Raw genomic sequence first — 14,426 nt, 5'->3', positions numbered from 1 at the left:
AGATTTTTGTCCATTGACTTATTGCGCTGTATATGGAATAAGTTGGTGTCCATCTGACCTCTGCTTCCATTCTGCAGGTGGTGAAGGCATTTATTGTCCTCACCCCAGAGTTCCTGTCACATGATCAGGAACAGCTTATTAAAGAGCTCCAGCAGCATGTGAAGTCAGTGACGGCGCCATACAAGTACCCCAGGAAGGTAAGCCAGGCTGACTGGGCTCTCCCTGGCTGCATCACCTCTCAGAGGGGCAGCCATGGGCTGGGGTGGGGGCAGTTCAGTCCACCAAAAGGCTTTGTTTCTTTGGGAATCACTACCCCATACCAGAAATCCAAAATGAACACACTGATGCACAATCACCGAAAGAAAAAGACTAGGAAAATCACCAAAGAGTACTGTTACGTGTTGTTTATTATCCTGTAAATTTTAAGGAGAAACCAAAAGCAATACTTTCAATGTGACCCATAGTAATGAATAAACTCTACTTATCAACCCCACTAATATACATACATAAAACTAACAAAAGGAAATAAAATATGTATGTATTCTAATAACTCCCAATACATTTTGAAATGATTATTTTGTTACATTTGTTTTAAGTGACATGTGCAAGCATGCAAAAATGTCCAATAACAGTGAAACAAGCTAGTCACAAAATTGTCCTGTAATTTAAGCTGGGGGTAAAAATTGATTTTATGTTTTTACCTTGTTTTTGAGACAATGCCCCTTTGTGTAACCCAGGCTGGTCTAGAACTCATTTCATAGCCAGGCTGGCCTCAAAGTTATAATCCTCTTGCCTTGGTCTTCTGGGTGTCACGGTCATAGGCATCGTGTTTCAGTTTGCTCTACTTCTGCCTCGCGTCCTTCATCCTGCAGTGGGGATGCCACAGAGGCACCTGCTTTGCCCTGTAAGAGGCAGAGAACTTAGTGGCCAGTATTAGTGGCTTCAAACTCTTCTATGTGAAGAGGACACATTCTGCTTCCTGGGTCAAAGTAAGATACATGACCACACCCTCCTCCAGGGGTCAGGAGAGACCTTAAATACCCAGTGGAGCCCATGGGGGTCACCACAGGTGTCAGCCTATGTAGTAAAGTGGGGCGAAGCAGGGAGTGGGGAACTGGATGGAAACCATGGAAACCCTAAATCAGGATGATTTTCTTCTCTACCAGGTGGAGTTTATTTCAGAATTGCCCAAAACGGTCACAGGCAAAATCAAAAGGAAGGAACTTCGAAAGAAGGAGTTTGGCCAGATATGAACAGCAATCAACCCAGAGCATCCTGTGACCTGAATCCTTGGCTGTTGGGGGTGAGGTGAGCATGAAGTGTGGAAGAGAAAACCAAGACCCTAACATTTTTGTCTTTTGGTTGCTTTTTTTTTTTTTTCAAATTCAGTTGCTGCCCTTCCTGGAAGGCCACAGTGTACTCTCAGACTGTCTGTGGGCAATAAATATAATAGCACCCTGTGTCATTGATCATTCTGTGGATGAATGCATGCCCTCCATAATCATCCCTAGTTGTCAAACTGAGATACTCCAGGGTCAGACTCTCCCTTTTGACAGCAGTTTCTGGAGGAAAATTCATTCAACATGAGCCAACATGATGCCTCTGTGGCATCCCCACTGCAGGATGAAGGACGCGAGGCAGAAGTAGAGCAAACTGAAACACGATACCTATAACTATGACACCCATTCAAAAGCCAAGACACAGAAGTGCAGAAAGGAGACTTCCCAGAGCCTGCAGGAGATTAGGCTAGAGAGGAAGTCCACTGAGCTCAGCTGTGGCTTACTTAGTGGTGACACTTACTTGCCACACCATCCTGTCCCTCCTGACTTGGATGAGTTCACTGTCTTTTTTTGCCCCACTAATGCTGCTGCTACTGCTGTGCCCTAACTTAAATCCACCAAGAGTGAATGAGAGGCCCAGACTTCAGGAACCTAGGCAATATCCTCTATCGCTACCCAGGGATCACAAGCCTTAAACCCAGGGTGGCTTGGCTTTCATCCACAGAGGACCCATATGCATCCCTTTCCCAAGGACAGGAACATGAGCCCCCAGGTATCCCACTCACTGCTGGGGCCTAGTACTCTTCAGTCAAGATTCCTCTACAGATAGGCCCTTGTTTCTCACTATAACCTCCTATAGGGACCCAAAGCCCTTTTCTCACACTAGTCTTGAGTTCTGTGAATTCTCTGTCACTCAAGTCCTTGATGTCTAAGGTAGGACCATCTGGTATAACTATAGGCTAAAAAGAGCAAAAACAGCAATGTCCTTGGTCAGGGAGGTTGTGGGGAAAAGTATACTTTCTTTTATGCTACCTTGGAGGGAAGTCATTATTGAGAAATCCCTTTAATATCTAGCTGATTCTTGGCTAGATACACACATTCAAGGGAATATACAAATTCAGCAAGGACAGAGCCAAGCAGAACACACACTAGGCCCAGCCTCACTTGGGAATACCTTCATAGCTCCATATATGACATGATTTATCATGTGACCTGCCCCCTTTAAACTCTTACTGAAGATGGTATCTTGTGGATTTTAAATACAGCACTGGGCATTGACCACTTTTCAGGGGATTCTGTAGGGCTATGGCTGGATCCCAAGAAGCCAGAGGGTGCTAATTAAAATGGTCCTTGTGCAAAGGGTCACATGGTCAGGTTGGAAGAGCAGTAATAGGTGTGGCTTTTGGTTTAGGTAATTTAAAAGCCAAAATAATAGTGTCCAAGATAATAGGAGTATAGTGGCACTCTCCATTCTCAATAATACGGTCAGAAGTATTAGATGATATCATTGTTATCATTATAGTAATGACTAACCACATAAGTGACAAACAGAGGGGCTGTGTTGCAATTAAGGACACAGGTTCTAGTCCCTCTCCAGGTCAGTGCCCAGCCATAGAATCTGGACTATAAGCAAAGTCTCTCTCTTATTCTCCCCCCTTGCAAGACTCCCCCATTGCTGAGACATAAGTCTCTCTGGGCCCTTTTTCTCCCTAGATACAGTCCTGACCCCTGAGCCTGCTTCTCCATCTATACTACAGGAATGGAGATAATACTAGGCCAGGATACACTGCTTACAAGTGGGTCAAGAAATAAGCTCTACTTAAATTTTGAGAACATTTATAATGTGCTCAAGCATGTTCACAGCACTGATTATTTGGGGGGAAAACAGCCTGAATAGGAATTTTCAACACAGCAGCAATAAAAGTCTTCTTAGAAAAGGCAACAAAAATCAGACCCAGGTTGAAAAAATTATGGAGAACATTGATCAATGCTGATGGCATTATTCCAAATAATAAAAATACTATAGTTAGACTATATCAGCTACACAATGGCCAGCCTTCACAGGTCTGTATCAGCCTCTGAGAGGGTGACAACCCTCAGCCACCTCCAGTGGATGCCAGTGCTCCAAGAAAGAGGAGACCTCCAGTCTCTTGCCTCTCACATGGCTAGGGCATTGCTGGCCTTGTATATGCAGGTGCCTTTTATACTTAGAGTTTTTAAAACCTATTTTAATAAGGGTTCTTAAATACTTAAACATACCTTCCAGCCCACCAGCCATCACAGGGAGTAGAAATGATAGGTCACTAGAGAAAGGGAGGATATGGTGCTGTTTAGAAATATTTCCTTGGCACAAATCCAACCTGTGTTATCAGGATATCAGCAGTTCAGTTCACAATAGTCAGCAGTGGTAGCTCAATCGACTTGCAAACACCATTCACAACAGCAGGTCTAATCCAGAAGAAACCACAAGGCTCTGCCTTGTCCTCAGAAGTGGCAAGAAGCTGCTTGGAACACCACCAAAAGTTTTTTGGTGTGTTTCTCTCTACAAAGTCATAACAAACGATGACCAACAAAGAATGGTAAGGCATACCAATACCACCCAGCACAGTCAGCAAAGATCAGCACCAGCAAACCCCAATAATGACCAGCAAAAAATGGCAAAGTGTATCCAGCATTAGCCACTGTCCTTTGGGCTAGATTTATATCCTTTCCAAACATCACGTGTTCTCTCAAACATTCTCTCTAGCAAACATGCCCTTTTTCCAGGCTGCCTCCAGAAAAACTCCATGCGTCTGTTCTTAGCAAAACATTCTCCCATATGTCTGTGTCAACAAAAACATCCTCTCGTAAGACAGTTTCCAGAAGAAAAAAAAAACACCAAATGACACAACTGAATCTCCAAGAAAACCAGAAATTTCCACTTCATGCCTGAGTGAAGTGCAATTTCCAGCTCATCGTGGCCCTACCTGCTCTTGGATCCAACACTGTGTAATAACTGCTCCGAGTCACCTAGACTAGATGATTTTTTACCATTTAAAGATCAGTAAACATTCAAAGTATATGCAAGGAGATTACCTTGTTCCAAGTAATCATATCCTTGAATCCCAGTCCTTAAAGAAAGCCAAGAGAGAGATGAATAGATGTGAATTGTATGGGATATTTCTAAGTTTCATGATATTAATTCTTTTGGGACTCTAAAGTGATGAGTGAAGAATCCCCCTAAGTTCCAGTGACTCTGATAATGCCCTTCATGGTTGCTCTTGACTTGTCCATAAGTAATTCCCAAATCAGCACATTGATTCTAAACAACTTTCAAGACTGCAAGACTTAGAGTCAAAAATGGAAACAAATGGCTACTGTTCTGCTTAGAAATGTGACTGCACAACCACACTGCATAGCAGAATAAGGCAGACGTGAAGAGAACACACAGTGTGGGCTATGGTAAGATCAACCCACGCTAGCGGCCATCTTACATTCCCGCGTGTGTGCGCCTTATCTCCGCTGGTCTGCCCGAGACCCCCCTGAGCGTGAACCTTAGTCCGCGCGTGGCCCCATTTCCACTCCGACAAGAAGAAAGAAACGATCATGAACCAGGAAAAACTCACCAAACTACAGGCACAAGTGCACATTGGTGGGAAAAGAACTGCTCGTAGAAAGAAGAAGGTGGTTCACAGAACCGCCACAGCAGATGATAAAAAACTGCAGTTCTCCTTAAGGAAGTTAGGGGGTAAACCATATTGCTGGTATTGAAGAGGTGAACATGTTTACAAACCAAGGAACAGTGATCCATTTTAACAACCCTAAAGGTCAGGCGTCTCTGGCAATGGTGAACCATTACAGGCCATGCTGAGACAAAGCCGCGGACAGAAATGCTTCCCGGCATCCTCAACCAGCTTGGAGCAGACAGTCTGACTAGTGTAAGGAGACTGGCTGAAGCTCTGCCCGAACCATCTGTGGGTGGAAAGGCACTGATTGCTCCTGGAGAGGATGATGATGATGAAGTTCCAGATCTGGTGGGGATTTTGATGAGGCTTCTAAGAATGAAGCAGACTGAACTGGAGCAATTTCTGAAGATGGTGACACTTGCAGAAGTTACAGGAGCTGCTATTTTATATTATGACTGCTTTTTAAAAATTTTTTATTATGGATCTGATAAAAATCTAATATTTTTAAGTCCAAACCCCTAGGAAACTGCAGCTCTTTTCAGTTTTTGCTTATATCTAATTAATTCTTTGTGGCAAATTAAACTGAAGAAGCCTGGGAATAGTTTAGAAAAGGTTAATAAAATTCTTTTCCTCGTTTAAAAAGAAAAAAGATCAACCCACGATGATAGCATGCCAACCAGGGAGAGGGTAAGTCCACTTTGTGCAGTACAGTAACAGGGTAGATGCTAAAAGGTCTTGAGTTACACCGGTAAAATCAATTTTCAAACAGTATATATTAAAGGTTTGTAAAATTTGCTGTGTTGGTTTTTTCATATAGAAAAAGTTCTGTAACATGAAGTATAGATAATGACAATCATAATTAACTATTTTAATAAGGCATATACTTTCAATTTAATTTGAGGTATACCCAAAATTAGACATTTAATATGTGACTAGAGGGATGAAAAGAGGGAGGGGGGAAGGAGGGACACAGGAAGGGAGGGTCAGCCACGTGTTAAAACATCTGCTGTGGTTGGAAGGTGAAGTGGCCCCTGTAGATTCTCCTGTTTGAGTACTTGGTCTCCATCTGGTGAGGCTGTGAACTTTTAGGAAGCAGAACCTGACGGGGGAAGTGGGTCACTGGGAGTGGATCTTGAGACTTTATATCCCAGCCTTGCTTCCTGTTCATTCCCTATGTCCTGAGTGCAGATGCACTATGACCAGCTGGCAGTGTGCTACTTTACACCAAGCCCTTCTTGCCTTTCACTATGTCTCCCCGCCACAATGGGCAATGAAACTGTTCTTATTGGGATATTTATTTGTATCACAGCAATGGGAAAGTAGGACAATGTCCTTGAATCAAACCTGGATGAGTCAATGACGTAAACCTAAACGTTTTCATACTAAGCTTCAGGTGATCACGTAAAGTAACCACAACGCGTCATGTGGTGACCTTTCTCTTTAACGAGAATTCCAAAAAGAGCTGTTAGTTTCCTAAAGTTTGAATAAATGTGGTTGCACCTCAAATGGATGTTTGTTTTCCAAGTCAATTCAAATTATAGAGATCTGATGGAAAATTTTGCATGGGTGTTAGTGTGTCAGCAAAAGCAAAGGAAGATACAGCTCCACATCTCTCTATAAGATGGAAAAAGAAGTGTATACTACTCAAACAGGTGGCTCCACCTGCCATCTAGGAGAAGGATCAGACTGTCAATACACAAGCAATTATGTATCAATCTCAAAATTAGGATACTGACTCTTGGGGAACAGAATAAGAGCCTCACATCACAAGAGTCAGAGATGTGAAAGGTGGTGTATAAATTAATGACAGGACTGAGTTTTATTGTAGATATAAGAGAGCAAAACCACCAGAGGCATCTGGGAGAATCCAGAGCAGAGAGAGAAAGAAGTAGAAGTAGACTTACCATGGCCAACTAGGCCTGGTCATGTGAGACGCAGGATCAGAGTGCGTAGACAGAGATGGGTAGAGAGTATGGGAGGGGAGAAAGAGACAGACAGAGAGACACACAGAGAGACAGAGACAGGAAGGGAGGGAGCAAGAGAGGGATGGAGGGAGAGGGAAAGGGGGAAGAAAGAGAGAGCGTATACCAAGAATAGCAGGACTATAAGGAGAATGGTAGCCAGGGGGAGGAAGCCTGTGAGCTAGGGGGGTTTTAGGGTAGGGAAGCCATGAGAAGAGAGAGTGCAGATACTAGCATAGGCTTTGAAATGGACAACAGGTTCCCGTGCTTCTGGGGGATCCTGGAGGCCAGCGTGAGCCTCTATATGCTAACAGACAACCATTTGTCCCTCTGCCTTTTGGAACGTGGGGAAATGGAGTTTCCTTTGAATAGGTACATCAGCTTTGGAGACAGCAATGGGGAGAACACAGACCTTTGTGACTGACTGATGTGCTCCCTTCCAGAAAGGGATGATTCATCACTGGCCATATAAGTATAAAATTTGGTTTTCCTGCAAAATATGAATAAAAAGATTTTTTAGGTAGGGTTTTTTTTTTGTTTTTTTTTTTTTTTTTTTGTTCAGTCAGGGTCTCATGTAGCCCAGGCTGGTCATATATAACTGAAGATGAACTTTGACTTCTGTTCCTCCTGTCTCTACATCCACATAACAGAAGTGCAGGTGTGCATTCTTGGTCTTCACAGTGCTGAGCTTTGGACCCAGGACCTTGGTGCATGCTGGGTAAGCGCTCTACCTTCTGAGCTGCATCCCCAGCTCTACGTGTTTTTAAGGATTTTATTTATTTATTTTCTATATATGAATACACTGCAGCTGTCTTCAGACACCCCAGAAGAGGGCATCGGATCCCATTACAGATGGTTGTGAGCCACCATGTGATTGCTGGGATTTGAACTCAGGACCTCTGGAAGAGCAGTCAGTGAGTGCTCTTAACTGATGAGCTGTCTCTCTAGCCCTCAGCTCTACATTTTTAAAACTCTAAATATAATTTTATGAGAAACAAACAAATATAAACTTACAGTGGATAGGAAACCTGGGCTTTATGCTGAATCGCCATGAATAATCTTCTTAAAATCCTCTGGGACGTACCCAGAAATATGTCCATGCAGTGGGAAAGACTGAGGGGAAACAAGAAATAACGTGTGAACAACACAAGTGAAAGCAGCATGCAGAAATATGAGTGTGCGTATGAACAAGACTAGAAGAAAGGGGCGCCTGATTTATAACACCTAGGTTATTAATCCAACAATAATTATGCACAAAATATTGCTTAGCACAAATTTCTATCACAATTTTCTTTCAATCGTCATACAATATTCTTTCAATCTTCATGTTAGTTCTTAAAAAGACACGTAAGGACATACCTCTGAAGGACATGCAAATTGTGTGTCAAAGTAATTGTATATAATATTAAGCATCGAGAACTAACGTGCTATAAGAATACGATTCCAAATAGTCAATGATAAAAATTCACTTTCATACTTCATAAAATGACCCTTAAGCTAGTCAATAGCAATACTGCAAGTTAATATGTAAATGAACAGAAAATTTGGAAATTTATGGGCATGACAACAAATGTAATCATCATTTTTACACAATTGATACTTGTGACTATTACAAGAAGACATGAATGAAAATATAATTCCACCTAACCCAGACACCTAGTCTTAGTTTTGTGCAAAACAAACAAACAAGCAAAACAAAATACCCTCTCCAAAGTGAGTTCTGGAACATTTTCCCTTTGCGCCTCACACCTTGGGAAGGTACAAAGTGTACCTGTGGGAAGTGGCCAGGGAGCAATAACCTGGATTGTAAGGGTCAAAGACACAGGTCAAATAGGCACAAGAACAAAGTGTGTCCTGCCACTAGTGGTGAAAGTCCTGAGTCATGGGCACTCCAGTCCTGGCTGGCAGGACATTAAGAGTGGTTCTGTAATCAGACCTGGATGAAACCCAACAGAACCTCTCTCGGAAAACAAAACTTCAAGAGTGAATGGGCTAGAACAGCAGATAGGCCACTTAACTGCTCATGGGAGAGAAAGTCTCATTAACCCAAGAAAATTTAGTCAGACAAAGTGAAAAGTAAAATAAAATAAAATAAAATAAAATAATAATAAGCATATTTCACGTTTCATCATGGCGTTCCCTCCTTGTGGGTGTGGATAAACAGAATAGATGTTCCTTAGTTGAAGTTGTGTAAGTGGGATGATTCTGCCTTTGTACAAGTGTCTTTGATCACTGGAGATTTCTGGAGCCCTTGTCCAGTAATCTAGCAGGTGAGTCAAAACCAATATGACCATATCTATGGGATGTTCTCTCCTGCTCTCTCTCTCTCTCTCTCTCTCTCTCTCTCTCTCTCTCTCTCTCTCTCTCTCTCTCTCTTTCCCCCACCCCCGCCCCCGTGTATGTGTCTTCTCTACAAACAACACACACATACACACATACACACACACCATTCATTACAGAAACACAAATTGTGTGTGTGTGTGTGTGTGTGTGTGTGTGTGTGTGTGTGTGTGTGTGTGTGGCATTTCAGCAGTAGAGTGATTACTCCCACAATAAGGAATGAGCCTCTCTGTTTTCCAACATTCCTAAGGTATTTTCTACTCTGACTACATCAACACTGCACGGGACAGATTCTACAAGACACAGGACAAAAACTCATTTTCTGATCAAGTCACTCTTGATGTTGCCCCTACAGAAACTCCCACTTTGTCCCATGTGAGGAGCTTCTCTGGGTTCTTGTCAAGGAGGCAGATGCAGAGTCCCTAGTGGCAGCACTCACAGCAAGGGAAGAGATGATTCCCAGTTGCCTAAGCCAGCACACTGGAAAGCACAGAATGAAATGACCGTATCCGGCAGCCCGCAATTTACATCAAGGATCATTTTTGGATTCCAGGGCCACCAACCTTTCACCAACATGAGTAACATAGTAAACCATGACATATCAGATACAATAAAACTTGTAGCAATTGCAGGGACAGGCAGTGTCACACAGGACTTCCAACATGAATATACTCCCTGAGACTTCTTTTAAATAAGAACAATGTAGTAGTGGCACACACCTTTAATCCCAGCACTTGGGAGGCAGAGGCAGGCATATTTCTGAGTTCAAAGCCTGGTCTACAAAGTGAGTTCCAGGACATCTAGGGCTACACAGAGAAACCCTGTCTTGAAAAAACAAAAACAAACAAACAAAGAGAACACTGTATATATTTCTAACTTTCCCTGAAATATAATCACTTACCACTCACTCTTCTCCACTACCGGAGTATGATTCATTGGTTTAATAAAATCACAATGCCATCTTTTTCTGGTGCTCCAAAAGTCAGTATTTTCGGGTTTGAACTCTGTCACCCTAGGTATATCAAACAAGGAGATATTGACATGAAAAAAAAAAAGTACCAGAGCCCTAGCAGGCTGCTCAAGACATGTTTTTCTAAGTTCTCCTCTGCAGGGAGGACTTGATGCCCATCAAAAACCCACCTGAAAACTTCCATTGTGTGAAACACTGGTGTGAGACAACTGAACCAAAGGGAAGCAGTCATGGGTTGTATTCAGTGTTTATTCACATTAACACCTAAATAGTCTAAAATCCACTGCAGCAGGAGCCAGAGGACCACCCTCCTCTGCAGCTCCCTGTCCTGGACTATCTCAAGATACTCGAAAGCATCAGAAGGAAGCAAAACTGGGGCTTGAGTGGGAGAGTTTTGTGGGTGGAGACAGGGGTGGGTTGGAAATAAGAATAGGGTTGCAGTTAGGGAGGGACAAGAAGAGAGTCGGTGGTGTATCAGCTGGACTCATGCAAAGAGTGGGGGGTAATACACAGGCTCAGTGTCAACCCAAATCCAGCGTGGCTGGGGACACATCTGGAGTCAGGAGTGGGATGGTCAGTGAGTGGCCCAGCAGGTGCAAGCACCAAGTCAAAGAGACCAGGCAGAAAATAAGCATTCTCTTTTCCTCCTGCTGTTTCTACCTTCTCTTGTTGCCTTAGCAACTGGGATGCTTTGTCTTATGTCTTCATTGGTTCTGGTCCTCACCAGTGGTGAGCAATGTTGGGTTCCCAGGCACCACAGGAGTGGCTCTGTCTTACTGTGAAGGAAACAAAGCAAGTGATGACTGAACTGCTGGAAGAATCCGATATACACGTGGATTCACAAGGATCCCAGCGATGGATGCTCAACACAGATGAAACATCATTGATGTGTAGATTATAGCAAACTGTGTAATGCCCAGTCTATCTGTACAACAACTGTAGGAGACATCAAAACCTTAGGCATACACAGTGCATACTCACTCATGTGACCCATGGTCATGCTCCCTAGCATACTGGGAATCTGTATTGTCGCTTTTGAATAAAGCTTCCTTGCAATTTTGAAAAATGCTTAAAATAAAAAATGACTCCGATTTACTTTGGGCATCAAGCAAATGTCAATGTGCTTCAGAGGAATGAGGTTACAAAGCATGTTTCTGAGAAAGCAATTGTGCTGGTGTTAGTGACAAACGGCTAAGTAGAGAGTATCACATAGTTAGGGATTCAGAAAGAATCCTTATGTGTCAAACAGGAAGGTGAGGAGAAGCACAGAGAGAAGCCATGTTTTGACTGAATCATGTAAGGCCACATCCCTTCAACACTCCAGGGCTTGGGTGTTCTGGACCGAAGAGGAGGATGCTGTGACCTCCAGGATCCCTGGGTGCTTGGCCCAGGTAGTTTTCCTCACTAGTCAAGGTCTTTGAAGCTCCCAACTTAGTCATAACCACCCATGCACATTCTGCATTCTGTTCCCTGTTTTATCTGCACGCTTGAAAACAAAAGGCAAAACAGTTTCCTTCAGCGAATCCATTATTACTTGTTCAACAAAAGCTGAAGGCTGCTATGGTTCAAATACAGGTACAGCCTCTAAAGTCCATGTGTTAAAGACTGGTTCCGTGCATGGCACCCCATTGAGAGCTACTGTGAACCTTAGAAAGGTGGGCCCTGGGGGGGGGGTGGTCCTTGGAGTGCTCAGACCTCAGAAGGACTGTGAGATCTGGCCCCTCTACTCTCTGCTGTCTCTGACCTAATTCACGTCATGCTCTTTTCTGTGGAACAGAGTGTGTACAGGTATGTGTGTGAGTGTGTGTGCACACACACACACGCACGCACGTGTGCACGCGTGCGTGCAAGCATGTGTCCATGCACACATGTAGAAGGCAGAGGCCAATGCTATTTTATCTTCCTCAATCACTCTCCACCTCATTTTATAAAACAGGGTCTCTTCACTGAACCCAACCGAGGCTCATTGTTTTGACTATATTGACTGACCAGTGAGTCCCAGGACCTAACTGCCCCCATCCTGGATCTGGGATTACAGATATGCTGCAGATAGATGCTGTGGGTCAGAGAACAGGTACATATGCTTGCAGAGCATGGCCGGCACTGTCCCTCACCAAGCCATCTCCCAGCCCCCAGGACGACCTGGAATTGCCAATGCCATACCATGTGACTGGAAGAAAGGGTCATTCCATTCCTTCCCGTCTCTCCCTTCTCCCCTTCCCTCCCCTCTACCATTCTCCCTCAGTCCCCATGTGTACCTTACAATGACACAGGCTGCAGGGAAGATGGTCTCTGTCTCCACTCATAACTAGAAATTTGTTGGTGATGTAGTGAATATCTTGAATAGGGTGACTTTACTTTACCAAAGGTGACCTTGTCATAAAGACCTTGCCATATTTTGTAACAGAGTCCCTCTCTGAGGTTGGAGGGCAGCTGGGTCTGTGTGCTAATGGTACTGTGGACCATGGGCTATTCCTTTCCCTCCGTGCAACTATTGCGTTTGTAAATCCAATTGATTCAGCGTGGGCAAGGCAATCAGGGCCAACTGGGCTCATCCAAAAGAGAACTGGCATGCCAGGGAGGAATCAAGATCTTCAAAGTGAGCCATTTTTTTATTTCATCTATATTTTGGCATCACGGTGAAAGCCACTTAACACATGCTCACACTATAGACCCATGCTCATGGCATGTAATTTGTACAAATGTAATTTGTATTTCTTTGGTGGTGCTCAGGGTAGGCAGCAAGATGTAGTCAGAGATGCAGTTCCATGGTTAGTCACAAGAGGGCAGTCGGGAGCTTTAGGAGCTGGAACCCTGTATAAGCTCCAGTCTTACTGCATAGTAGCAGTGATTTATTGAGGGGGTTCTCCGCAGCCATTTAAGGTGTTATGGATGGTTAATATGAAAACTACAACTTTTCAACCCAAAGTGGAATCCCCAAGCCAGAGGAGGTGCATTGAAATAGCTTTTAATTTAAAAGGGCACCACATCGTTTCCAAACTTAGTAAATTCTGTTTGTAACTCCTTCCTTGGTTTCTTTATTTTTTTTTATTTATTGTTTTTTTATTTGATATATTTTTTATTTGCATTTCAAATGATTTTCCATTTTCTGGCCCCCCACTCCCCAAAAGTCACATAAGCCCCCTTCACTCCCCCTGTTCTCCCACCTACCCCTTCCCTCTTCCCTGTTCTGGTTTTGCCTTATACTGCTACACTGAGTCTTTCCAGAACCAGGAGCCACTCCTCCGTTCTTCTTGTACCTCATTTGATGTGTGGATTATGTTTTGGGTATTCCAGTTTTCCAGGCTAATATCCACTTATTAGTGAGTGCATATGTGGTATATCTACACAATGGAGTACTATTCAGCCATTAGAAACAATGAATTCATGAAATTCTTAGGCAAATGGATGGAGCTGGAGAACACCATACTAAGTGAGGTAACCCAGTCTCAAAAGATCAATCATGGTATGCACTCCTTCCTTGGTTTCTGATCCAACTGACATGCTGACCATCAAGCCTGGTGTTTATTTTCTCAAATATCCTTAACAACAGAGGACAGAAAGGGCCCCTTCTTGAGATGAAAACTGACAAGCAATTCACCAAGAAAAGGAAATTGTATGATAGTTGGAAAAGGAGTCAGGCCAGCACTACTGGACTAGAGGGTGGGAAGCTTAGCCAGGTGGACGGGGCAGTTAGCCAGGTGGGCGGGGCATGGGGGGAAGGCAGCCGGATCTTAGTTGGTGGTGAGTTTGTGGGCAAAGAACACAGAACACATGCCTGGGAACAGCTTTGGAGAACTTAATTCAGTTTAATGGTGGAGTGAGGTGGGGTATTTATGTCCCTGGGGAGGTGGCAAGGGTCTCTGGGGCAAGGTTTGTGTGGCTGTGCACCTTTGACCACGTCAGGGGTGTTGGAAGATGCTTTATCTAAATACTCAGGGGCTGTAGAGTCTGGGGATCGGGGGAACCTTATAAGGTCAAACAAGGAGTGAAGCCTGGTAACCTTCAGGGTAACTCATGCTTACTGGTGTTGATGGTAGCGCAGCCATTTTATGGCACCAGGTTGGGAGAGGGGATGGTTAAAACATGCTGGACCCTTCCTCCACAGTCCTGGGCCATTATGGTCCCACAAGGGAGAAGTAAAACACTCTCTAGTCCCAGATATAATCATGTACATTCCTAGAAAACATAACAAGCGTTAGAGCTAACG

General features: G+C 43.7%; 1 protein-coding gene and 1 pseudogene across 1 annotated transcript in view; both read left to right on the top strand.

The window, feature by feature from the left end:
* Positions 1-1,253, top strand: part of Acsm1 (acyl-CoA synthetase medium chain family member 1) — a 32,165-nt gene extending 30,912 nt beyond the window's left edge. Inside the window, exons 12-13 of the mRNA XM_052175073.1 lie at positions 78-197; positions 1,167-1,253. Coding sequence (XP_052031033.1) covers positions 78-197; positions 1,167-1,253 — 207 coding nt within the window. The remainder of the gene's footprint in view (positions 1-77; positions 198-1,166) is intronic.
* A 3,572-nt stretch (positions 1,254-4,825) lies between these two features.
* LOC127679304 (transcription factor BTF3-like) lies at positions 4,826-5,334 on the top strand (annotated as a pseudogene).
* Positions 5,335-14,426: the final 9,092 nt, after the last annotated feature.

The sequence above is a fragment of the Apodemus sylvaticus genome, chromosome 1 (assembly GCF_947179515.1).
Source record: "Apodemus sylvaticus chromosome 1, mApoSyl1.1, whole genome shotgun sequence".
NCBI classification, from domain to species: Eukaryota; Metazoa; Chordata; class Mammalia; order Rodentia; family Muridae; genus Apodemus; species Apodemus sylvaticus.
The sequence above is the reverse complement of the archived record's forward strand: the minus strand, read 5'-3'. Positions and strand labels throughout refer to the sequence as shown.